General features: G+C 32.7%; 2 protein-coding genes across 2 annotated transcripts; both read left to right on the top strand.

Annotated features, from left to right (window-relative positions):
* The first annotated feature begins 803 nt into the window (after window positions 1-803).
* LOC148602003 (cytochrome P450 3A5-like) lies at window positions 804-3,851 on the top strand. The gene is made up of 3 exons (XM_088554450.1): window positions 804-885; window positions 3,411-3,507; window positions 3,795-3,851. Exons 1-3 carry the CDS (start codon window positions 812-814, stop codon window positions 3,849-3,851), a joined length of 228 nt encoding a protein of 75 aa, XP_088410576.1. The 5' UTR covers window positions 804-811.
* A 369-nt stretch (window positions 3,852-4,220) lies between these two features.
* On the top strand, window positions 4,221-12,554 carry LOC148602004 (cytochrome P450 3A24-like; the record flags this gene model as incomplete). Its single annotated transcript, XM_088554451.1, has 9 exons — window positions 4,221-4,243; window positions 5,469-5,617; window positions 5,943-6,070; window positions 6,497-6,609; window positions 8,520-8,539; window positions 9,000-9,102; window positions 10,093-10,230; window positions 10,797-10,950; window positions 12,264-12,554. Coding segments are annotated over 9 exons (903 nt in total), but the record flags the coding sequence as incomplete, so codon positions are not given.
* Window positions 12,555-25,972: the final 13,418 nt, after the last annotated feature.

Raw genomic sequence — 25,972 nt, forward strand, 5'->3', positions numbered from 1 at the left:
TGTTTGTATATATATAATTTCCGACGTTTCGGTAGAGTAGTAAGAAATTATTGTATTAGCGGTACTAGTGAAATACTTCACGGGATATTTATCACGTTATGTACATTTTAGCGTGAATATTATCCCTTTGTAACCACTTTCTAGCCTACAATTTACTAGTCAACAATCAAAATGGACACCGGGTTAGACTCACCGACATATAAGATGTTTCTTAGGAAAATACTGTTTGCGTAGCTCAACAAGGTTTTTTGTCTAATATTTTAACAATGATAGATACACGTTCTAGTCACACTAGGCTATTTGCAATTTTCTAGAATTTGTTATTTATATAAGCCTATATAGTTGAATGTATGGAGTATACTTCTAATTATACGCGCTAATATTTGTATTTGCTTTAACCAGTCAGGGTTATTGTTTGGAATATTTGCAATAAACCATATACTACTAAAAACTAGAGTCCCATTTCGTTACTTGTGTTTGTTTAAAATGTAAGTTGCCTGTATTTTCACTTTCAATTTAAATAAAAATGCACTTCACCTCAAGCATTTATCACAAAATGACAACCGTTACCATTTTACCATATCTGATGTAATTGACATTTGTGTTACCGTGTAAAGTCAAAATATAGGACACATGGTGAAATAGTCGACAAAAATATACCCGACAGTAAAAAATGTAAAGTAAAATCCTTATATGGATGTGTAAATACTTATATCACTGATATACTTAAGTGTAAAAATAGAAATCGGCTTCCACCAAAAACTTCCACCACGTACACAGTTTGAATCTTTTTTTAATATACATCCTGAGAATGGAAATCTTAGGATTTATAAGTGTACCATCTTGGTTGATTTCTATTTTCTTACTGTTTCTAACTTTGTATTTGTAAGTCATTTTTTCTAATTTTATTACATTTACATGGTGTATTTATTGTTAAACTCTGTACGTTAAAGTTTCGCTTTGTCATTATAATGAGTATAACTCATCCCTTAAAATTGAATTAGAAAATGAATGAATGAACACATGGACAAGAGAACGAACGAACGAATGAATGAAAGAAAGAATAACTTTATTTCATTCTTAAACACTATGCACCATTAGTAAATAGAACCTCTCACGGGGAAATTATAGAGAAGTTAGTCTTAATCGAACTTTAGATTATCCAAAATCCTGTCTAAAACAGACACTTTCAAAGTCCCTAAACATATATTTAAGGTAGTTTATACCACTGTAAACTGGCACCTGTCTTAACAGAACGGTTGTTTTCAATCCAAAAGTGGTTTGGTTTATACTGGTGTCGCTGTAGTTTCTAGTTTCTTACATTATATCTATTCCGATTATATATTCAGATAAGAATCATGACGAATTTAAAAATTTAAAGATGTACGTTTACTTAAACGATTTTTTGTTGAAAATTTGATGATTAAAAAAAGAGTGTTTCCTATTTTGATTTTGTGTTTTGGCAATCAAAAGAAAAGGGATACCAACCAAGTGGAACAAATTAACCCCCTGCGTTTGTGCTATGGCAAGAAAACGAAAAGGGGAAACCGACCAATTGGAAAGAATTTATCCCTTTTTGTGCTATGGCAAGTAAAAGGAAAGTGGAAACCGACCAAATTGGTAAGAATTCACCCACCCCCCTTTTGAATAAATATATATTGCCCCTTGCCCAGTAACTCATGCTTTGTCCATGTTTTCACGTCACAAGTCGGATGATTGCAATACCACGAAAGGGCAATGGCATCAAAGGAAGGATTTAGCTTATGGATGTTCACTAGTAATGTTCAGCCATTTTTATCAGATTTTCGGACTCCTTTGTTGTTTTTTTTTCATTTCATAGTATTAATATGCTTTGCTCTGTGACCCCACTTTTCTTTTCATAACATTATCAAACACAACTTAAAATGTTATTGTAACTGAATGTTATTGTTATATTATGAAATCCTTGTTATTTCTTCGGTGTCTTTGATAGATAACAAATACCAAAACAAAACCTATGGTAAATCTGGAGAAATCTTTTTCCTGCCAAAATTTCAAATTCTTATATCCCAAAAACTAGCTCTCTGACCAATCTATTTTGTCTTCTTATATTATTCGAGCATGAAAATCTTCAAAGATTTTACAACCCTTTTAAATCTTTGTAATATTTTTTTTTGAGCAGCAAACATTCTTTACATCCGTACAATTCAAAATTGACGGTACAATTTGAGTCTTATAAATTATGTAATTATTGGGCCTTTTATATAACTGCGTACTTTGAAGTATGAAGTTATCGTTAACTGCAAGGATTCTAAAAACCTGTCATATTAGCCTTTTAATTGTATACACATCTGATTTGAATGCTTAGTTTTACTGAAATTGGTTATAACAATTGAATACCACAAGGTAATTTAATATTCATGATTAATGAATACTAAGTAGCAATGTTATAACCGCAAAATTCAAATAACCATACGAAGTTGAAGTGAATTAAGTAAAATAACCATACGGTGTCATTGTCAATTAAGTGTCAGCTTTTGTAAGAATAAGGCAGTGGGTGAAACATGGTATGAAAAAACCTCATCATTTAGATATTGGAATTTGACTGTTTGCCTGATCAGAATCAATGGAGAAAACAATATTTTCCATATCATGTTGGTGAATTGAGATATAATTCCATTGGAATGCACTGAAAATGAACATTTAAAGGACAGATAACTCTGTCAAAAACATTTCTAACATTCTATAGAACATATTACGAGCAAATCAAATTATATGCAGAAATCAAATAATGGTCTTTTCAAATAGAGCATCCATAACTGAAACTACATTGTCAGATCGGTGGGGTTTTAACATGCATGTTTCTGATTTTTTCCCTTTTGCCTGAATCTTACAAATACTCATACTTAAGTTGGATAACCATCCGATTAAGTGAAGCTTTTAATTAAGGTTATTTAATGAATGTCAGTAGAGGCGTTCTCAAATTCAGTCAAAAGGCAATGAATTTGAGATGTGTGAAAATTGTTATAGACTAACAAATTCCAATAATCTGTACAGACCAAATAAGCGTCGTTATAAATTTTCGGCACAGAAATAAGAAGTAATATATTCGAAAAATATATGATATCATATTGAGTACATAGCAGGGGTATAATCTTGCAAATTTTGGTATACTGAGCGCATGCGTCAAAGAGAACTCTTTCATCATCAGCATTATAATTATATCCTTATAAAGTTCAATATCAAAAGAAGAAAGAATGTCCACAAAGTAATACGGAAATCGGAAGCCAAATCCAGCACCGACAAGTTCTACATCTTTGTAGCCCATGTTTAAAATAAAAAGAAAGAAAGACGCCTCGGTGTTTTATGGGGTTTAAAATTTTACTAATGAGCATTCTACTACAATAATGTGCAAACTACATCTTCTGTAGATACACACTATGGAAGCATTCTCTTTGGAGACGTCTGGGTGTTCCAGGACCAACACCGTTCCCATTTCTTGGAGGAATGAAAGACACAGTACAAAAGGTACAATTTTTCCGATGTGTGTCAAAAAATATCCAACATTCTTTGTGTTTAAATAAGTAAGACATTTCAACCATATAAAAATCACAAATCTGTATTTAAAAACAACCGATTATCTGATCTTATACAACCTTACCTTACTGTATGATTTAAAGCAACTACTTTTAAAGTCCCGTTTTATACATTTTGAACCTAAGTAGAGTTAACAAGAGACTAAATCGAGCCAATTTTGAAGTTTTCAAAAGGCTCGATTTTAACAGTTTCTTATAACAATAACGTTTTCATTGTAGGGTATATTCAAAAGCGACTGTGAGCTTGTGGAAAAGTATGGCCCCATCGTTGGGTAAGTTTTGATAGTACAAATTTAACTGACGTTTATATGCATTTACCACAAACAATACGCGCCTGCATACACAACACAGTATAGATATTTTAGGCACTATGTACAAAGCATTTGTTGGTCATATCAAATATTTGATAAATTTATGAAAATATTAATAGCTCAATATTTTAGCAGTACATACAGTGGTACCATCCCACAGCTTTTCGTGACAGACCCTGATATGATCATGGAAATTTTTATTAAAGAAAGTCAAACATTTACAGAGTGGTATGTTGATTGTTTATACTCGGCGTCACATAAATAACATACTGTTAAAATTTGAATAAAAATATTTCCTACGACTTTATTGACACCTACCGTCGTTTAAATTCATTTACTACTGGTAAACTTAAAGCTGTAAGTGTAACCAAATACAAAAGACATTTTGTAAATGAAAAAAAGGCAAAATGTTAATAAAAAGTTTTGTTCTTCATCTGAATATTGGAGACTGAGCAGTTTGTTGTAGTAATTCGGTTGTTTTTTAAGTGACTTATGAGATAAACATATTTATTTGTTGTGAGATCTAGATGAGCTCTAAAAAAGTATTTCAGTGATAAACCAACATCCTTTGTTTTTACTGTCTTCTTTTGAACGTCGTTTATGATGGCTATTTAGTATATTGTAATGAGATTTCAAAGTTTTTTTAGAATTATATATCGAATAACTTGAAACTTAGATTGTCGTTAATCTAGCTGTACTGTGGATTTAAAAACTAACTTTAATTCAGAGTAATGTGCCCTAAGACTTTTTCATTATCGCAAAGAATGTGTTGGTCTTTCTTCTGGGAAAGCGTAATACATTTCTACACAGCCAATGATTTCCAAATTATTATTAAATAAATTAATAAATATAAAATCGTATCCATCGATGTATTAAAAGACAAAACAGCACCTCCGCCCAAACTTGCGCAATCGTTTACTTCCGTGTCCACTCACTTCTGTAAGAATATTGCATAAGCTATTCATAGTTCTGGTCTTACATTCTACATATATAGGACCTCGCTGATGCTCCGTCCAATATTCAAACGTTGCACCGTGTTTTCGCACATATTAACGATGAGTGGTTCCTATCGTTGACAAATTGGAATAATCTTTCATTACAATATAAACATGATGAACTTTTTCAGCAGTATATGCTATTATCAGTACATTACTTTAGCAAAAGTGTAACCCACACTATAGTTTCCAACTTGTTTACTGTTTATATACATATTGAAGTTACCCATACGCTATCAAATGTATGAAAGTGACACAGGCCTAGATGCAGACCATAACGTAATCTCTGGAAATGTTGATATGTTGCCTAAGAAAATGAAGTTCATCATTAGAAAGTCGAATTCATCTCTCTTGCCATTGAATAATGTGCGTTGTATGCAAGTGTTAATCTCGCATGAAGATTTTGTGTTTGTTTGCAACAAGAAAAACTTAAAAAAAAAGAATTATATTCTTGTAAAAATGACAAATTTTAAATCTTTTCAACATACGTATTTTTAAACGGTATATAAAAAAATCTTCCCAAAATATATATACGTTTTACACGAACCGATCGACTTACTATAAGGTGCTTTTCCATTTCGTTGTAGGGTATGTTCCGGTTTTACAATGGATGTTATAGCTAGCACCGCTTTTGAGTTGCAGGTGAATTCGCAGAAAGAACCAAATAATGTATTTGTGCAATATGCCAGAGAAGTTGTCAGCACCAATCTGTTTAGAGTGTATTTCATTCTTGTTTGTATGTATAGTGTAGAACATTTAATCTCAAGATTAGCTCTTTTAAAAAATTAAGGACTTGTCAGAACTGACTTTTTTTTGTATCAAATTGTTAATATAACTACGAAATAGCATGTATATAATATTTTTACTGCTTGATTGGCTTTTAAGACATTTAAGGACTTGGCAGAACTTTCCTTTCCGTTATGAAATTCATACTTGAACGTTCAATAATGTTTTAATAGCAATAACGAATAAACATCAATTTAATTTTTAACACAATATTCCTTTTCAATCTTGGAATGAATTTTATTTAAAATAAAAGCTATCATTATTTTTTTCAAAAGTGGTGTTTCCATTCCTGAAAAAGATAATGGGATCACTGTTTAAAGCTCCAGTAATGGGTGACGTATGCGGAGAGTTCTTCAGGGGCGTTGTTTCACAGCTGATTAAAGAGAGAAAGAAAGCAAACAATGTGAGTATGAAAGTAAGCTCCAAAAACAAGTTCATTCTAGACGATGTTCTATTAGAAAACTAAATAATCATGTAGGATAAAAGTGAAATATTTTACGCGACTTTATGCGATTGCCCATTCTTTGATTTTTGATAATGTCTGAAATTACGAAAGGCTTGTATACACTAATGAGTAAAATATGAACGATACCCTCTGTAGAGAGATTTGTGTAAAAGCTTGAAATATTAGAAAGAGAGCGATGGATGCAAGAATCTTTTCTTCTGTTGGTAATATTGTCGTTTAACTTTCATTACGCTCTTTACTTAAACTGGTTTTTATAGGACTTTTAAAAACAACTTTGAAGATTTAGTGCATGTATTTTTAACCTGTGTGATATATAAAGCAAACGATTAGAACATCTTTTGTTTTGACCGAATTTCATTACAGAAAAACTACAGAGACTTCATACAGTTGATGTTAAATGCACACAAAGATACTGAGACGGAAAAACCCTGTGAAGAAAATGGACTGACTGAACTAAATACAAAAGCAGAGATATGGTACTAAAAACCATCACACATTTCAAAGGCTGTAGGTCTCACTAACCATTTCTCACATTTCCTTTACTTTACATGCAAATATGTAATTTTCTACGTTTCGCTGTGAATTCCCAGGACGTATGAAATCTTGAATTTGCATACCATTGCGAAGCTTAGAAAGTAAGGCTTTCCAGTTATCATTACACTAATTGTACGATGGTTATTTCATGTTCTTTGTTGTGTCTGTCTATTTTCCCTGTATTGTCTTTGTCTCTGGATTGCGTTCTTTTGATTTCCATTAGAATCGTGTTTCCCTTGATTACTCTTTCGACGTGACTATTCAAGGTAAACCTTCTAAAAGAGAGTATGGTTACATTGAAATTAGTTCCCTTTCCTGTAAAACAGAAATTGTACATTTTCACGGTTATAAGGTTTGCTTTTGCACATTGAGGAGTAATGAGTGTCTCGATATTTTTATAATATTTATGTACATACCACTCGTGAAAAAAGACTTGAATTTATTAACTCATGAAAGATAACCCGATCTTTTATCTTCACTCATTTAAGAACCAATTAGTCTCTGGCTATTTAGCTTATAGCTTTGAATCTAATTAGTTCATGGTGTAAATCATGAAAAGACGAGCCCAGAGACCATTGTAATAATAATCTATAAGGACAGTGAATTTTATTATTTGTTCTAGGTATAACAGAAGGTGAAATTTTGAGCAACTTGATAATATTTTCGATGCTGGATTTGAAACTACCGTAAATGCTCTGACATTTGCCACATATAGATTGGCTCTTCATCAAGATATACAAGACAAGTTAGCAGAGGAAGTAGAAAATGTACTATGGAAGATTTGTGGATCATTCAATAGTTATTATTTAAACTTTTTCGCCAACAGTGAAAAAGTAAAAATTTCTTATTGATAATGTCCTCAAATATTCATTATCAAGCAATCTTAATTTCAGAGTTTTTATATGAAACTTGATTACTTGTGTAATCCAGTATCTGGCCAATGTCAAAAGGATAATTAATTGGAAAGAGTGAATAACCAAATTATTATCACGAGTGCCTAGATTTAAAGGGTGTGCGAAACTTGTTCAGCACACGAGTTAAATCCTCAAACGTTCTTGGCATGTGTGATAATATTTTGGTTATTCGCGATAACCAATTGATTATCCTTTTTATTATATAGATTTCCTTCATAATTCACAGATATTTTCAACGTTAAGTTTTAACTCTGTGATAGAATTATGATTCTGACGAAGGTCCATCATTTTATCTGTATTGCTGGCACTTTAATGTCGTGTATGGTATCTATTGCGTAACAGGTAATTTTAAAGTGTGAACCACGGGCATTGAGTGAATTTCAAATAGACTGATAATTTAACTTAAGTACCATAATTCAACGAGTAAATCAGTTAAACGTTTCATGACGTCAAAGTCATTACAAAGTTTGGTCTTTGAGTCGATAAACGAAATGTTTTATCCAATCAGAAACCGTGTTACTTCTGAAATTAAATGATTTTATCTTACCATAGTAATTGTATCATTGTGTATTCAAGGTTTTTTAAAAAAATTCTCGAAATTCTTGTCTAGTGACGATTTTGCAAGCCTTTTTTGGTTTCTATACATGAGTATTAGTTTGTGTAGTTCTTATTGGAGAATTTTTTAGTAGAAAGCAAGAAAAAATTACAAAACAAACGTTCAGTAGTCGGAAATAATGTGGTTTTGTCTTGTCCAATAAAATGCAAATAAATCAAGCGTAATTTGTATAGTTTACTCCTGCAAAAATAAAAATAAGAAGCATGCTTATAATTGAATTATAGGAATGATATTCACAATAAATTTTGTTGATTGGTCCTTAAACTTTAATACAAAAATTACGTTTTATGGGTGTCCTTGAAATTTTTCCACTAAATAACAGTCTTGTACCCAACAAGCATAGTAATGACAGTCAATTATGTCAAAAGTATGAGATACATAATGAAGAAACCTTTGGTGTTATGGTGAGTTGAGGTTCCCCCAATCGGAACTCCTCAACGTTCCTACTTACACACACAAAAAAACAAAAACAAAACAAACAAAAACAAAAACAATAATAACAAACAAATCGGAGGCAATAGAAGGAAAAGACCGATCCGATTCGACATTTATAGTTTTACTGGTTGAAATTTTTACCATTAGTTTTTTCTTGCCTTCTCGCTATGGCGAGTTGAGGTAGCTCTGTACTTTATTACTTTGGTAACGGGGAATGAGTGTAAAAAGGGCAGTGCTCACAATAATACACAAAAAATAATAAACCATACGAAAATATAATGTTTGAATCTACTGCAGCTATAAGCCGTTTGCATACGTTACCTTTTAGGCGATTTTAATTAATGCTCTACTTAACCCACTGATAAAGTTTGTGTTCTTCAGGAATCCCCAACATACGACATTTCGAATAAGTTACCGTATTTAGACAAATTTTTGAACGAGGTCCTCCGAATGTATGCGGCTGCCACCAGGTAAATATTGGCACATAATAATATGATTTTCGTTGAACATTAGTGAGCAACTATTTGATTTTAATGGGGAGACAAGGGTCAAATTTTAAATAAAACGGCATGGGCGGAGATTTATGGTTAAAACACCTCAAGGATGGACAATTAGATAAAATTAAAAGGCAAGTACACACAAGTGTTAGAAAAAAAATCAGGTATTGTTTTGGAAAACATTTAATCATGTAGGTATTAAGTAAGCAAAAATAATCCAGGACAGTGAGGAATAAAAAAAATTAGATCAGAAAAAATACAGCAAAATGAAGGAAAGACAATTTGATATCCCCCACCCTCAACCACCTGGAAATTAAATGATTGCTTGTGTACGTCTAATACACTATTGTATTGAAGACTTTTTAAAGTTTTAGTTCGACTAGGTTATGTATTCAATGGAAATTTCTTCTTTTAATTTCTAAAGTTGTGATGTTGATTTAAACGAAATAGTTCTAATGTAGTATACAAATAATAGAAACAGTTTATGGTGGTACAATATTAATGTCGTGCTACTGCGTTGGTTTTTTATCGCATAATTTATTGCTTTATGATCTCAAGTTCGAGATCAAATTCAAAATTTTCAACAAATTGATGATAAATGACGCATGGTTTATGGGGATTTTTCTTTGCCTTAATCTAATTTTGTCGATTTCGGATGTTTTTTCCACTATTTCCAAGTTGTCTGTTGCGCTTTCATCGTGATACTTGGATAGAAATCAATTATTTCGACATAACGTCAAACGTGTTGGACAATGTTGTTCTGTGTGTCTGCGTGTCGTTATTTGACTTTTTAATTTATTTTGAAGAAGTGTCATCGTTCTTTTACTGTTTTAAATCGCCAAAAGTTGTACTAATACCATTGTTTTAACCAACATTTTAATAAACATTTTTTTACAGTTTTTTTTATTTGTGTGTGTGTGTCAAACGCAAAAAACCCTGTGTAGATAACAGCATAATTTGTAGATTTAATCGGGACACGAAGAGTGACATTACAATCAGAGGTCAGTTCATTCCCAAAGGAACATATGTATCTGTACCAATAACTGCCCTTCATAGAGACCCAGAGTACTGGCCAGATCCAGGAAAGTTTGATCCCGAGAGGTAATGCTTTATATCGCCCCTTGCTAACAATGAGACCAATGCATAACATTGAAATACAATATTATCATTTGATAATCAGCTTTGCATGTGATGTTTCACGAGTCTTCGAACTATTTATATAGGTCAAGCCCACAATTAAATGGGTTCATTTTTTGATCAATGTGTATTGTCTATTTTCTATGTTTATCTAAAGTATTATATAGAAATAAAATAGGAGAAACAAGTAAAATATAATTAAAAGAATTGAATGTTTCATTTTTGATGTTTAATGGGCGTGTAAAAGCATTGACCTGTCGCACATTTAGGAGATGAAGAACAAGCGCGCTTTGTTGAAAATGTGTTACGGTCAACGCTTTTGCACGTCGATGAAACATCAATAAAGAAACATTCATTGCTTAAATAAAAAAATAATGAACGCAAGTATATATACAAACATTTATTGAAAACACTCATATTTTCTAATTTCTGGTTGGCGACTAACAGTCCCTAAATAATGTGGACAGTTTTAGGACTGCTGTATTGTGATTTTTGCAAAGTACAGACATTCTATGTTACTTTAACAACAGGTTTACAGAAGAAAACAAGGCAGAGAGACCAGTATATAGCTTTCTACCGTTTGGAATTGGACCAAGAAACTGCATTGGAAGGAGATTTGCTCAACTGGAGGCACTTATAGCGATGGGGGAGAATTTTCGATTTCTTCGTACCGATAAAACTGAGGTAAGTATATATTATATATATAAATTCTACAAACAATGTGGAAACGCCATAGAAAGTTTATGGGCCTTCAATGGACGGTGTGATTTTTTTACACTTGGAGTCTACCTTCAACTAGGCAAATATACGGTTTCGGGGAGATGAGCATTACAGTTTTAAATAAACAACACAAACATGATTTTAAATCAAACAAGATTAACAAAGATGTAGAAATAGTTTCTGACTTCAAGAGGCGACAATTATGAACCAGGGTCAAAATAGGTTGGTGGGGTTCCAATCCTCTCCTATCTATATCAAATACAGACACAAAATACAGAATAACACACGATAAAACTTTATTTTATAGATGCGAGTGAAATGTAAAAATAGAGAACTATAAAAAATCAGTATAAAACAATAGGCAAAAACACGAGACTATTAGCACTTATGACATGCTAGCTACAGACCTCAACTGCATTGATCGAAAGAATTATGACCCACTATATAGCACATCAATTGTCATATTAGAGCTTGCAAGAGTACACTGCATATATAGATTAACGTGAAATGGCAGAAAGTATAAAACTTAAGCATTTATGCGCCGACCATTTTATACAGATGGAGCTGTGATTAGCTTGAAAACATTAAATTACTCCAAATTTGAGCAAATCTTTTTTTTTCTCAACCGTGATCAGAAAATAAAATATTAAATTTACCCCCATTACGTAACAACTCCGGTTGCTGCTAAATAACATATTTCCGTGCTTGCATCTACCATTTTATAATAGGGGATGAAATAAGAACAAATAAAGTTACTCTAAATTTTAGCCATTCTTTATTACTCAGGAAATGGACAAAAAAAATTATGATTCAACATTCCCCCATTACTTATAATAACATTGTAGATTTTCGATTTAAAACATTCAACTGTGGTTGCTTCTGAAAAAAAAACATATTTCCGTGCTTCCAAAAAAAAAACACTCGCATGAAATCCCAGGCCACCTCGTGAAGAAAATTTGTCTTTGCCTTTAGAGTATTCAGTTTTGACAATTCTTCCGTTGAAATAAAAACAAACCAAATACATATTTAAAACTGGGAGTTAAAATGTTCGAAATCCCTGACACACCAATACATTTTTTATAATAATATGTATGGTCGACTGTATTATTAGTTTAAATTTGTATTTTTCAACAAAATAAGGTAGTCTTTTCGTATTTGTATAAATGTACCATGTTCCAATGGCAGTATCTACCAGCCATTCCATGGCAGTATCTACTAGCCATTCCATCTGATTATTTTGCTATGTCATACGTCATGTGTATCCGATTCCATTTCAGATCCCAGTCCAACTTGATTCTGGTTTCCTCAGTAGACCTAAACATAAGTTATTCTTGAAGATCGAACCTAAATGAAATCTGTTCAGAAATTAAGAGTCTGGGAAAAAGTCTGGAAAAATAGTCCTGCACAGTAGATTTAGCTTAACATATGTATATCAGAAGCATCATACAATGACGCATTGTGGAAGTGAAATTGTACGTTTTTCTGCTAGATTGTGTACAATGTATATCAAACATTTCTATGAATGTAATTTAGTGTATATAATGAGTTAAATAAAGTTTGAATGTTGTTTTAATCCCCGACTTTAAGGAATCAAATACAAATAAAAATACCATGCGCTATTCCCTGTTGTATATTTTAAATTATGCTATATAGATATTGATTGTATATATTACAAACACATTTCAATAGTCATTTTACATATTTACGTAATACAAGCCATTTAACAAGTTTTTCTTACACTTTGGTAAATAACTAAATGGTTTGATATTAATTATTCAGAAATAACTTACCGCAGCTACAATAAGTCGAATATTTGTATTGAAGTACGCTGCTGTCCATTGCTAAAGTCGGACATTAAAACAGTCTGACGTGTTGGAAGGTTACGTCCCTTTGCCCAAAATTTAAGGAAAACAAATTCAAAGTCGAAATTATGAAAAAGTTTTATTACCATGCCTTTTGAAGAGAAACTGTAAGAATCTGTACAATACCGGAAGTCATATGCAAAGCTTCAGAAATATATTGTTAGCTACATGTATTATAACATATCTTAATTATTGTAACATTGGTATTTAAGAAAATGGAAACAAATCAATGTTAAAATAGATAAAAAAAAATCAGTAGATGACAGGACTAGCAAAGAGGCGTTGCATTCACAAATTTACTGGTAGGAAAAAAAATTGTGTTATATTCTATCCACTGTGTCTAAAACCACCAGTCACCTAGATTCACTGATTTCACCCAAATGATTAATGGATCGCCATTGGACTAAATCAAATTCTTAGCATAGAAATATGATACTGAGGTTTTAGAGGAGAACATATTAAAATTGTATTTGTTAAACAGCTTATTGACTTACACGTAATTCTGAACATGAAAGATGAAGAATTTGTGTTTAAAAGAGATTAATATAAACCTTGAATCTTGATATATTTTGACATATCTCTGTATCTTCCGTATAGATCCAAACACTTTTATGTTACTGATTCTTAAGTAGAAACAAATTGTTTTACAAACTGAATGCAACTGTTAGTCATACTAAATCATGTCATTCTTTTTAGAATGATGTCCGCATGTCCGCTGCTTCGTCAAATATTACTTTAAAAAAAGTTTGTATTCCATGTTCATAAGTCAATGAGCTCCAAAAACAAAACTTATAATTATTTATTGGGAAATGCCATGTTTTAATTACAAACATGGCACTTTCCAATGAATAAGTCTAAATATTGTTAATTAATTTTCATATAGGACATATTTCAGTTCGGTTCTTGTCAAAAATAATCTAAAAAAAAAAAAAAAACACAGGTAACCTGGTAGAAACTTCTAACCAAATTTCAATATATCATAAAACTCTGAGTTCCTTACAGTGAAACTCCCATGAGGTTAGAACTGTTTTGTTCTTTTTAGGGGATAAAAACAACAGTTAGGGAATAAATGAAACTTTAACTTTCGTGTCATGATTTTTCTTATGATTTTAATAGCAATATCTCAAATCTCAAATCAACTGTCGCTATGGTATTGATTGTCATGTCATTCTTAAGGATACTTATAGTGGAGAAAATATACATTGATCAGAAGTCAGTAAAGAAAATCAAAGATCAGAAACTTTAATACTGTACTTAAGTACAGTAAATAACAATCAAAAAATACAAACTTATGTAAAAGTAATCAAAGAAACCAAGGTTATAGCGGTAATCAAAAGAATGTGATCCAGGGACAAAGACCAGACATGGAAAATAGACAAACACAGGAAAGAACATGAAATAACTATAATCATACATACAAAGTAACAAAAGCAAATGAGCAACTCGGACTCAACTAAAAGCTGGGAGCATGAACCAGGTGCACAGGAAGGGTGAGCGCCCTCTGTTTTTCTAGAAACACCCGATGAATTGCTCATAAAAAACGTCAAGTCCATGGTAGACGAGGAAAGAGGAAATGAAAACTATGACACTAACAACAAATCTATTTTCATGGCGCAGATGGATACACCGTAACGATCAAGGGTTCATAATGACGACCATAGAATTTCTGTAGTGATGACGCCGCATAAAAACAACCTTCTTGAAAGATGAGTCTTCAATGAACCACCGGAAAATCCTCACACCGGAGTGCAGTCTGCAGCTGGTCCCCAAAATCATTATACACAGGTGCAGCGAAATGGTTGACCCAATACACCCCATCAACATAAAAATAAACTGAAATTGAAACTGAAAAATTCCATACAAAGGCCAGAAATTCCTGACTTCGGACAGGCGCAAAAATGCGGAGAGATTAACGTACTGTGGCATAATAACAGCACTTTAATCTGGCCATGCACTGTGAGAAAAAAATAAACATTTAAACACACTTAAAACTCATTGCAAAAAGGTCTGAGTCCCTTGTTCAAACAGAAATTAAGAAACTGATTATACGTTACCAAAATGCACAAAGGTCTACTAGCATTTAACTTACATACCAGCTCCAGACCAGTTTAAATCGACCGAAAGTACCATGGTTACAGAATACTAGTAATTAAAGGAAGTAGACAAATCCATTAGAAACAGTAAGTACGTAAAAGTTGCAGAAATTTGTAACAAAAACTTAAAAAATAGAAGACCAAGAAAAAATCTTAGTTATTAGCCTGATCTAGAAATGTAATCGAATGAGGTATAACAGAGCCATAAGAAGTTACTCCTTTAAACACGTGTACAACATAACAAAACTTGCAATATTCCAATATCGTTTGGCTAGATCCTTCAATCTAAGTTTCCGCTATATAGATGACGTATTATCTTTAAACAATCGTAATTTCGGGGATTTGATACATCGCATCTACCCAAAAGAACTTGAGATAAAGGATACTACAGACACTGTGAAGTCAGCCTCATATCTTCACCTACACTTAGAAATCGATGGTAAAGGAAAACTATTGACCAAACGACAAACGTGATGACTTTTCGTTCAGAATCGTCAACTTTCCTTTCATCTGTAGCAACATTCCTTCAGCATCTGCGTATGGAGAGTTCATATCACAACTCATACGTTATGCCAGAGCTTGCCGAAACTACGCAGACTTTTTGTATCGCGATAGAACTCTAAAAATAGGCTTCTGGAACAGGGTTATGTTGCTACAAGATTAAAGTCATCACTACAGGAGTTTTATGGTCGTCGTCATGAACTCGTGGATCGTTATGATGTATCCAACTGCACCATGAAAACTGATTTATTCAACGGGTCATAGTTCTCCTTTCCTCGTTTGTCTACCCCGGACTTTTTATGAGCAAATCGGCGGGTATTTCTAGAAAAGCAGAGGACGCTTACCCTACCAGTGCACCTGGTCCATGCTCCCAGTTTTTAGTGGAGTCCGAGTTTCTCATTTGCTTTTGTTACTTTGTATGTATGATTTTAGTTACATTATGATCTTTGTTGTGTATGTCTGTTTTCCATGTCTGGTCTTTGTCCCTTGATTACATTCTTTTGATTACCGCTATGACCTTGGTTCCATTGATTACTCATTCATATGATAAGTATGCTTGTATTTAAAAAAAAATAAACCCTAAATCCCCAAAGATATTCACTAACGCAGCAGTCAGACCTGTCTGACCTGCACTATGTATAATATATTATTTATATTAATTGGCTGTAGCACAAAATTCTAACCCCCTGAAACTCTTTGTACATAAACATGAGTCTAAAATGTTGTGGCCCATTAGCATACTCTAGTAAAACTCATCGGTGTTGTAATTGGCTTTCTATTTCGATATTCCTTTTCTGGATTTGAGTACTTCCTGTATCTAATTTATTTATCGATCTTAATGAGGTAAGCCAAGGGTAAAACACACAACTCTTAAAAATCATTGGGAAGTTCGTATTCAGTATTTTACATCAATCTTATGTAAGCATCAAAGTAACTTGGACTGATTTCATTCTGTTTCGAATGAAAGCTTGATAAGCTTCGGTGAAATTAAATATGATACAAACATGTCACTGTTTTGTCCCTTACCATAGGTCTAGATCCGTAAACTACACACAGTTGGTTCTTTCATGCTGCTGATGAGTGGTTACTCGTGGGTATCAAACTGACCCCTTATCGCGACAACAAAATGTGGTATCATAAAAACAAAATTAACTCGGAAGTCATGTGTGTGACTTACTACTACGTTTTCTGTCAAAACATTTTGTGTTATTTTTCTTCTTCAACTAAAAAATTACTAACATGCAAATTGGGCGAGATTTGTCTATAGACCGGGGTGCAATCCTATCATCAAATGCAACGTTTTGCAGATGAGATAGATTTCATACTTCCACACCAAAAACTATATTTTAACATTACATATATTTTTATCATTTTTTGACAGTTGATTTGCCAAAATGTGCGACAGACTCGAAAAACAATCAATGAAGGGTAGTTACAAAATTACCGGACTGATGAGCTATGTGCTATAGACAAAAGAAATAATGAAAAAGGAAAATCCATATTAAAAAAATTGCAATATAATGGTAAAAACTGGAAATTTGATAGAAGACGTGGTACAGGCATTTCCGATGAAAATGGTGGGTAATCCAGGTTTTATGGCGCGTTAAATATGATTAGTTATTTCTCGTACATGACAATAAAATGGGCAGCATAAAATTGCCAACGGTCAAACTGGGTAACAGAACAGTGGCTGAGAAACAAAAAGTTCAAGATTAAAAAAAGATACAAGAAAAAAGAACAGGAACTAAATTTGTCGATATTTTGAAAAGCCATCATCGATACTCGTTTTGTCAGAAACAGAAAAGGATCTGGATATCGGAAATGAAACTTTTTCGGTGGGGTATGAATTGTTTTATTTTTCTTAACCTCGGACAAAAAACCTGTTTTTCAGACAACGATGGCGCATGACGCCACAGAAGAAAAGCCTGAAATTATTAGAAGAGAGAATTTATTGGTGAGAATAAATAACTGACCGATTGATTAAAACTCCATCCTTAAATACAAACAATGTTGACATGACTTTTTAAAGTCGGGAAATGTGCAAAAAATGAATTTTCTTTTAAGTTGAGACTGTATCGCATTTCATTTGTGAAAAAGGTGATACCACAGTAATTGAAAATAAATTATATAAACAAGCTGTTTCTACCTCGAAAGAGTACGCTTTTTCTGTAACCTAGTCTATAATCCAAAAGCAGCTGTTAAGAACACCTTGTTTACTTAACAAAAAGTTCTCCTAGCCATTTTCTGGTATATTATTTACAATATGGTTAATTACTGTATTGCGACAATTAGCCGAACAATCTGGAACATCCTTAAAACAGATGTTTTGTTGTCACCATAAACAAAAGTTCTTTCAGCTTCTGAAATAGCACATGTATTATGATATGGAAAATTGAGACCTTCTAGACAAAAAAATTCACAATTTAATAAGTCGTTCCGTATTTGTTTAATGCTCAACTCCCTAACAATCAATATAGATATCTCCTTAAGAGTCAGTAGTAATGTTAGGATTATATGTGCTTTTCTTCTTTTGGTTCAGTAACTCTTAATTACAGCTTTCTATCGAGATAGGTTCTAGTGACATAAGTTTTCTTTTTGCCAAGTCGAATGCAACTTTGCTGAGTGTGTCAAGCTTGTAAAGGATATTACCATGGATATTGACACAATATAACTGTTCCATGAAACCAACTTGTCGTATCATTTCTCCGTATAAAATCCTTATGATATCAAGAATTTCCAATTAGGTATTAAAGATTACTATTCCCTGTAATTTAGAACTAACGAAAATGTTACTAACAGTGTAGATTATACCACACAATTTATTTGCTTCGTCAAAACGTCTTTCTTTAAGTATTCGACCATTTTTGAAAGGTAGAAGAGCTATAGAATATACAGTTCGTAAAGTAACAGCGACCCTGTCTTTTGGTGTCAAAGTCAAATATTGTGGTTGACCCGGAAGTCCTATGAAACGACACTTCCGGTATTTCGTGCTGAATATTACAAGTCTTGAACAATTACAATCAGACACAATAACCTCTTGTATGTCGTCAGAATACTTAATATCATAAAATTCACAGGGTTCTGGAGTGGAACAGGAGGTCAAAGGGTCAACCCAAGACTTGTTGCTACTACACGATTGAAAAACTGAACTCCCGCTTGCTATGGTCATGTCCCTTTTTTAACTTCAGTCCAATTGCAGGCTATTGTTCCTCCCAGTTTGCTTTTTGAAATGTTAAGAAAAAAAACAGATAAATTATGTTACTAGATTGTATGATTACCAAACTTTACGACAATCGTGATGATTTTGCACTCAGAATTATCAACTTTCCTTTTATCTGTGGCAATACCTCTTCAGCACCTGCGTATGGAGTGCTCATATCACAACTCATACGTTATGCCAGAGCTTGTCAAACTACGTATCGCGCTAGAATTCTAACAAATAGGCTTCTGGAACAGGCTTATGTGGCTACAAGATTTAAGTTATCACTACAGTAGTTTTATGGTCGTCATCATGAAATCTGGATCGTTACGGTGAATCCATCTGCACCAGGAAAACTGATTTGTTCAACGAGTCATAGTTTTCCTTTCCTCTTTGGTCTACTCCGGACTTTTTATGAGCAACTTGGCGGGTGTTTCTTGAAATGCAGAGAACGCTTACCCTACCGGTGCACCTGGTCCATACTCCCAGTTTTTAGTGGAGTTCGAGTTGCTTATTTGCTTTTGTTACTTCGTAAGTGTGAGTTTTGTTACTAAATGTTCTTTGTTGTGTATGTCTGTTTTGCATGTCTGGTCCTTGTCCCTGGATTACATTCTTTTGATTACCGCTATAGCCTCGGTTCCCTTGATTATTCTTGCAACGGATGCTGAGAAAAGTTTGGATGCTGTAGACTCGTATATGTTAACTATGTCATGTTTTTTTAAGTGAAACAGATAATGAATTAAGGCTGTATTTTTATATTTGTTTGTAAAAAGGCATATTGCTGGCCTTTTTACCTCCAGTGCGTTACTGACAAAATTGTTTATAGCACAATGAAACATAATCGACGTGTATAGCTCTCCAATTATTTCTTTTTGTACAACTCTAACCTGAAAATTCACATCATTCTAATAGACCTATTCCTACTAACTCATTTGAGTTTGAATTTAAGATTTATAATCGATTTGTAGCTCAAGTATTAACTATGGGATTTTCAATTGCTCAAATATTCTTGCACTAAGAACTGGTTCAATTTCCTTAGTTCTGTCAGTTACTTTTACTTCATCTTATTTTCATAGCTAGTTGAAAATCAAACGTATGATCCTACTACGTATATTTGGAAAAAAGATTAAAATGTGACGTTCCTGTTGATACAAAAACACAACCAAAACAAGAGAGAAATGACAAAGAACAAACAAATCATTTAACAAAGAAACTTAAACATTAAATGGTTATTTCTTATATGACTTATTGCTTTGTTTAGCGTTCACGTTATTTTTCTTCGATAAAAGGTTTTCCTTGACTTAGGACTTCAACGCTTTGATAATCCTTATCACCGAAAAAATGGCTTGATAGGTAAAGTACCATTTTAACCCAAGAAGGCCTGAAAATTCTTAACCGATACTCAGCTTTCTTCCATAAAAACAAATAGGATACAAAGTTTTGAAAGTATCGACCATAGTCAATGCGTACAAGTGGATAGACGGGATTTAGTTTTCAAAAGGTGTTATAGATGGAGAATATATATATAAAACGGAAATTTTCCCTGCGAGCATGTGTGTGTGTGTGTGTGTGTGTGTGTGTGTGTGTTTGTGTGTGTGTTTCGATAATTGTTTACTTTGAATTTGAAATTTGCGATAATGCTTGCCAATAAGACTTAAAATTTTTAATTTATTTTTGGTGGATTATAGTAGGCGTTGCCCCATATGTACTTCTGTGGAATGCGTCAAGGAGTGACAATGGTTTATGGTGACGTCTTCCTGACAGCATTGCATTTCAGGGCTTGTCCGTCTCAGCTGTTAGAGTCAAGCGCTCAGGATATCGTCTCGTCATTTTGAAAACTATGGGAACTTCATGTACTAAAATACAGCATCCAGTGGAGAAAAATATTGTGAAGAGAAATAATTTCGAAAACTTTCGCGAATTCCTCTTTGTTATGGTGTGAAGATTCGTAAAAGGGTCCAAAATCTGTAGTGTCGTAACATACTGTGTTGTATATACATATAAATTTATTATATGATTATCAGTACTGATAATGTTTACTTTTTGATACTGTATGTAGAGAAAATTATAATTGTTTTTATTATTTTTATGTTTGCATTGTGAGTTATTGGCATTCTGTATATAGCGCATATTCATACTTTTAAGTATCGTTGCTATTTTGTTTTGGTGAGATATTTTACCTGTATAGAGAAATAAAGATGACCTTATGTAGAAAGAAATATCCGCCACCTTTTTCAACACTACTTAGAAATCATTGAGTATTCTATATAAGATATGTATATATTTTATGGTAAGTATAGTTCACCAAATTTATATACAATGGGTTATTTTTTATCCTAAAAAAACATGATTTGATATATTTTAATCTGAATTATACAACATTATTCATAGGAAAAGACTATGTTATTGTGTAAGTCATAAATATCGAAACTAATCTGTTAAATATTCTTCATAACTTAAATTGAAAAGAATATAGTATCATTTTCTTAACTAATTAATCTCTATTTTTTAACAAGGAATTTGATTTCCCAGCGCCTAGGGCACCACCATGATTGGTTGAGCTGTGAAGTTGGTTTGTAAAGTGAGAGTAAAAAATAAAAAAAAGCAAGTTATTACGATGTCTGAAGAAAGCGCTATGAATCTTTTCCACTATATATAATTTAAACCCAAAATATACAGAAAAATTAAGGCGCAAGGCCAGTCAACATTGACGAACTACGAGATTTGCAGCTAGAAGAATAGATAATCTAATGGCTACTTCCGATGAGTGTTCATGTTGCCGGTCAAAATGTTTTTGAAAATTTCTCTTTACTATCTTGTGCAATCGTAAGCTTGACAAGACAGCATGTTTTGATGATTAGAAAAACAGGATCATAAATGAATTAACGGAATATTCTTTGTTTACGTATTAATATGCAGTACTTGTATCAGTACCAAACCGACTAAGTGTCGCCATAAGATAATAAGCGGCTAATGTTAAAAATCAATTATGTCTGCATATGATCTTCCTTCAGATAGAATAGTTCAGCAAGATGACAATTCAGATACATTTCATAGATTTTTTAACCTTGTGTATTTTAAAAAAGCGTATTTTGCATTAAAGGTTAATCTTTTTTTGTTTTCATGGATATGATTTTCCATAAGAGCCTTACTTAACGCAAAGGTGGTCTTCCCCGTTACAAATTATCCACTCGCCCGCCAGGAAGTAACAGTTTGAAGAAAAAAATGAGTGATATAAAAGAAAATCTGAAATTCTGAAAATTGTCCTTTTGACGATTTTATAATAATTGTTACCCAAAAAGGAAAATATACACGCCTTAACTGATCATATATGTTGGATACATCATTATATGAAACGCCTAAACTGTCTGATGAGATACACATTTGTTTACGTGTTGTCAATTTTATATTACTTGCTGTGGTTTTATAATTACATGTGGTCATTTTGTATTTACGTTATGTAGGAACATCTTTACATTATGTAGTTTTGTCTTTACGTTCTGCCATTTCGTCCTTACGTTCTGTCATTTCGTCTTTACGTTCTGCCATTTCGTCTTTACGTTCTGTCATTTCGTCTTTACGTTTTGTAATTTTGTCTTTACGTTCTGTCGTTTTATGATTACGTTATGTCAACATATATTTACGTTATGTGGATTTATCTTTACTTGCAGTGGTTTTTTTTATAGCGTGAGGTCGTTTCATCTTTACGTTATCTGGATCTCTAGATACTTTTTGGTCATTTTCTTTTCTTTACGTGCAGTGATTTCTTCTTTACGTGATGTGGACAAAAATTTCATGATGACGTGTGACCCCGGAACTTTTCGATCCGGTGTAAACTTCAAATCAGTCCGTAAAAGGCAAAATAGACGTCACAACGCCGATTAACAAATGCTGAACGAAATACTCTTGGGTAGTCTATCCAGTCACCCTAGAGTGTTTATTCTATAGTAAAAATAGCGTATTTGTCATTTATGTTCAATATTATCACAATCGATACACCTGGGAATCTGTTGATGACTTGTGGCGATTGTCGTAGTCAAAATATATTTTTTGAATTCCAAAAACATGGGAATTTCGACTCCCGCGAAAATTTGCATGAATTCGACTCTTACAAGTTATTGCGTCACTAAATTTAATTTTCTACATTAATAAACCACCAAAACTAATTTTCAAGAAAGAATTTTCAAAAAATGTTAAAAATATTACCCCTACTCCTAGAAAACTGGTCCCAGTATCAAACATGATTTTCATTCACAGCATACCGACACTGTGAAACTCATATTTTAGGCATTCATAATTAAGATAATGATTTACTCAACATATCTGATCAATTCAAAACAATACTCTTTTGTATTTTGTGGCTACTGTTTATACCTCGTTGAGGCAAAAATCATTTTTTTGCTCACCTGTCCCCAGACCATGTGAACTATTGCCATCACTTTGCGTCCGTCGCCGTCGGTCGTCGTTAACAATTACACATAACTCTTCTCCTCTGAAACTACTTAATCAATTAAAACCAAACTTGATACGAATGGTTCTTGTGGTATCATCCATAGAACTGAAATGGGGATTTTTGTTTCGTCGAAAAACATGGCCGCCGTTACTAATAATAGTACATAGGGGTCAGACAATAGTTGTTTTTGCATATATCTCCAAAACCTGATATTTTGCCAAATTCTTTTTATTACTAAAATGATCCTTATTATAAGGCTTACTAAAGTCTCCAGGGAGAAAAAGTTGTCAGACGTTTCCTTGTTAGAGTTATTGCACTTGAAAGGTGAAAATGATTACCCAATATCTTGAAAACTATGAAAGATAGAATTAAACTTTAAATTGTTGAAATGATCCTTATGACACGATCTACAAATGTTTATGGGATCAAACTTGTTGCATGACTCCTTTTTAAATTTTTGCCCTTGAAAGACAAAAAAAAATATGATTTTTAGCAGTTTTCAGCCAATATTTTGAAAACTATAATAGACAGAATGAAACTTTCAATTGATAAAAGGATCCCTCTGATAAGTCCTACCAAAGTGTTTATTGAGTTGAAATTGTTGGACAGTTCCTTAAAGTTACAGTTGTTGTCCTGGAAAAAAAATAACTAGGTGAGCTATTTAGGGTCCTTGGAGCAATTGTTTACCTTTTTTATACTTCTAACTTCTTTTTTTTTCTGCAAAACGAAGTAAATTCACATATGTATATATCAATATGCTGCCAAATGTCTCAGCTTTACAATGATACCAAGACCGTTGCGGTAACACTTGAGTTTTGTATCGAAAGGAATACAATGGAACACTGTCTCATAGAAATCGCTTAAATTGACATAGTTTTCAATGTCAAAACCCCTAGAATATTTATTTTTCAGTAAAAAATGGCTCACTAGTATTTGTTATTTGTGTTTTTGGATATTCACAACTGATACTTCTTGGATTCTGTTGGTGACTTGTGGCGATTTTCGTAGTCAGAATTTATAAAACCAAAACAAAAAAATGATAATAAAAATTAAAAAATGCCAAAATGGGAATTTCAATATTCCCGTCAAAAGTCGCATAACTTCGACTCTACAAGATATTACTCGACTAAAAAGTCTCAAATTTTGAATCATTCGATAGAAATTAATATTCCTGAATTATTAAACCACCATTAACTGATTTTCAAGAAAGATTTTTTTTAATGTTTTCAAATTTAACTCCTTCCCCGAAAAAAACCGGTCTCAGTATCAAGCATAATTCTCATTCACAGCATACGGACACTGTGAAGCTCATACATTATTTAAAAGATCATTATTTGCCCAAAAATCTGAACAATTCAGGCGTGTGATATTTTTATAGGGTTACAATTACTATAAAATCGTAAAAAGTAGAATTTACAGAATTTCAGAATTTCTTCTATATCACCCATTATTATCTTTTTTCAGAATACCGTAGTTTAAACAAGCTTTGGTGTGATATAGTAGATTTGTATAGTATCTAAGCTTTCATATCGACCAGGTAATTAATATTTGAACTTTTCCAAGTAAAGTTGGTGCAAAAATACCACCCCTACCCATGAAAAAGAAACCTCAAATTTTTAACATATAAACGACGTACACTGGGCATGTTGCGGGCGATTGCTTTCATTATCGATGCATCCAACATAAGCGACAATAATGTGTGTTTTTCATAAAAAAGGAAAATTCATAAAGAAATTCAAACGCCTGAATTGATCAGATATGTTGAGTAAACCATTATCTTAATTATGAATGCCTAAAATATGAGTTTCACAGTGTCGGTATGCTGTGAATGAAAATTATGTTTGATACTGAGACCAGTTTCTAGGGGTAGGGAGTAATATTTTTAATTTTTTTTTTTATTCTTTCTTGAAAATTAGTTTTGGTGGTTTATTAATGTAGAAAATAATTCTAGTCACGCAATAACTTGTAGATTCGAATTTATGCAAATTTTCGCGGGAGTCGAAATTCCCATGTTTTTGGAATTCAAAAAATATATTCTGACTACGAAATTCGCCACAAGTCATCAACCGAGTCCCAGGTGTATCGATTGTGATAATATTGAACGTAAATAACAAATACGCTATTTTGACTATAGAATAAACAGACTCTAGGGTGACTGGATAGACTACCCAAGTGTACTTCGTTCAGTATTTTTCTAATCGGCGTTGTGACGTCTATTTTGCCTTTTACGGACTGATTTGAAGTTTACACCGGATCGAAAAGTTCCGGAGTCATACGTCATCATGAATTTTTTGTCCACATCACGTAAAGAAAAAACCACTGCACGTAAAGAAAAGAAAATACACATAAAGTATTTAGAGATCGACATAACGTAAAGATGAAACGACCTCACGCTATAAAAAAACCACTGCACGTAAAGATAAATCCACATAACGTAAATATATGTTGACATAACGTAGTCATAAAACGACAGAACGTAAAGACAAAATTACAAAACGTAAAGACGAAATGGCAGAACGTAAAGACAAAACGACATAATGTAAAGATGTTCCCACATAACGTAAATTCAAAATGACCACATGTAATTATAAAATCATAGCAAGTAATATAAAATTGACAACACGTAAACGAATGTGTATCTTATCAGACAGTTTAGGCGTTCCATATCATTATCTTAATTATGCATGCCTACAGTATGAATTTTTCAGTGTCGGCATACCGTAAATGATTTTTTTCATACTGTTTTCTAGGGTAAAGGTAATATTTTAATTTTTCTTTTGTTTTGTTTTTTTGTTTTGTTTTGTTTTGTTTTGTTTTTTTTTTTTGGAAAACTCTTTCCTGAATTATTTTCGTCTTTTAATTATATCAGTTATCGAAT

Source organism: Perna viridis, chromosome 12 (assembly GCF_037379345.1).
Source record: "Perna viridis isolate PV_CMFRI_1.1 ecotype Kerala chromosome 12, ASM3737934v1, whole genome shotgun sequence".
NCBI lineage: Eukaryota > Metazoa > Mollusca > Bivalvia > Mytilida > Mytilidae > Perna > Perna viridis.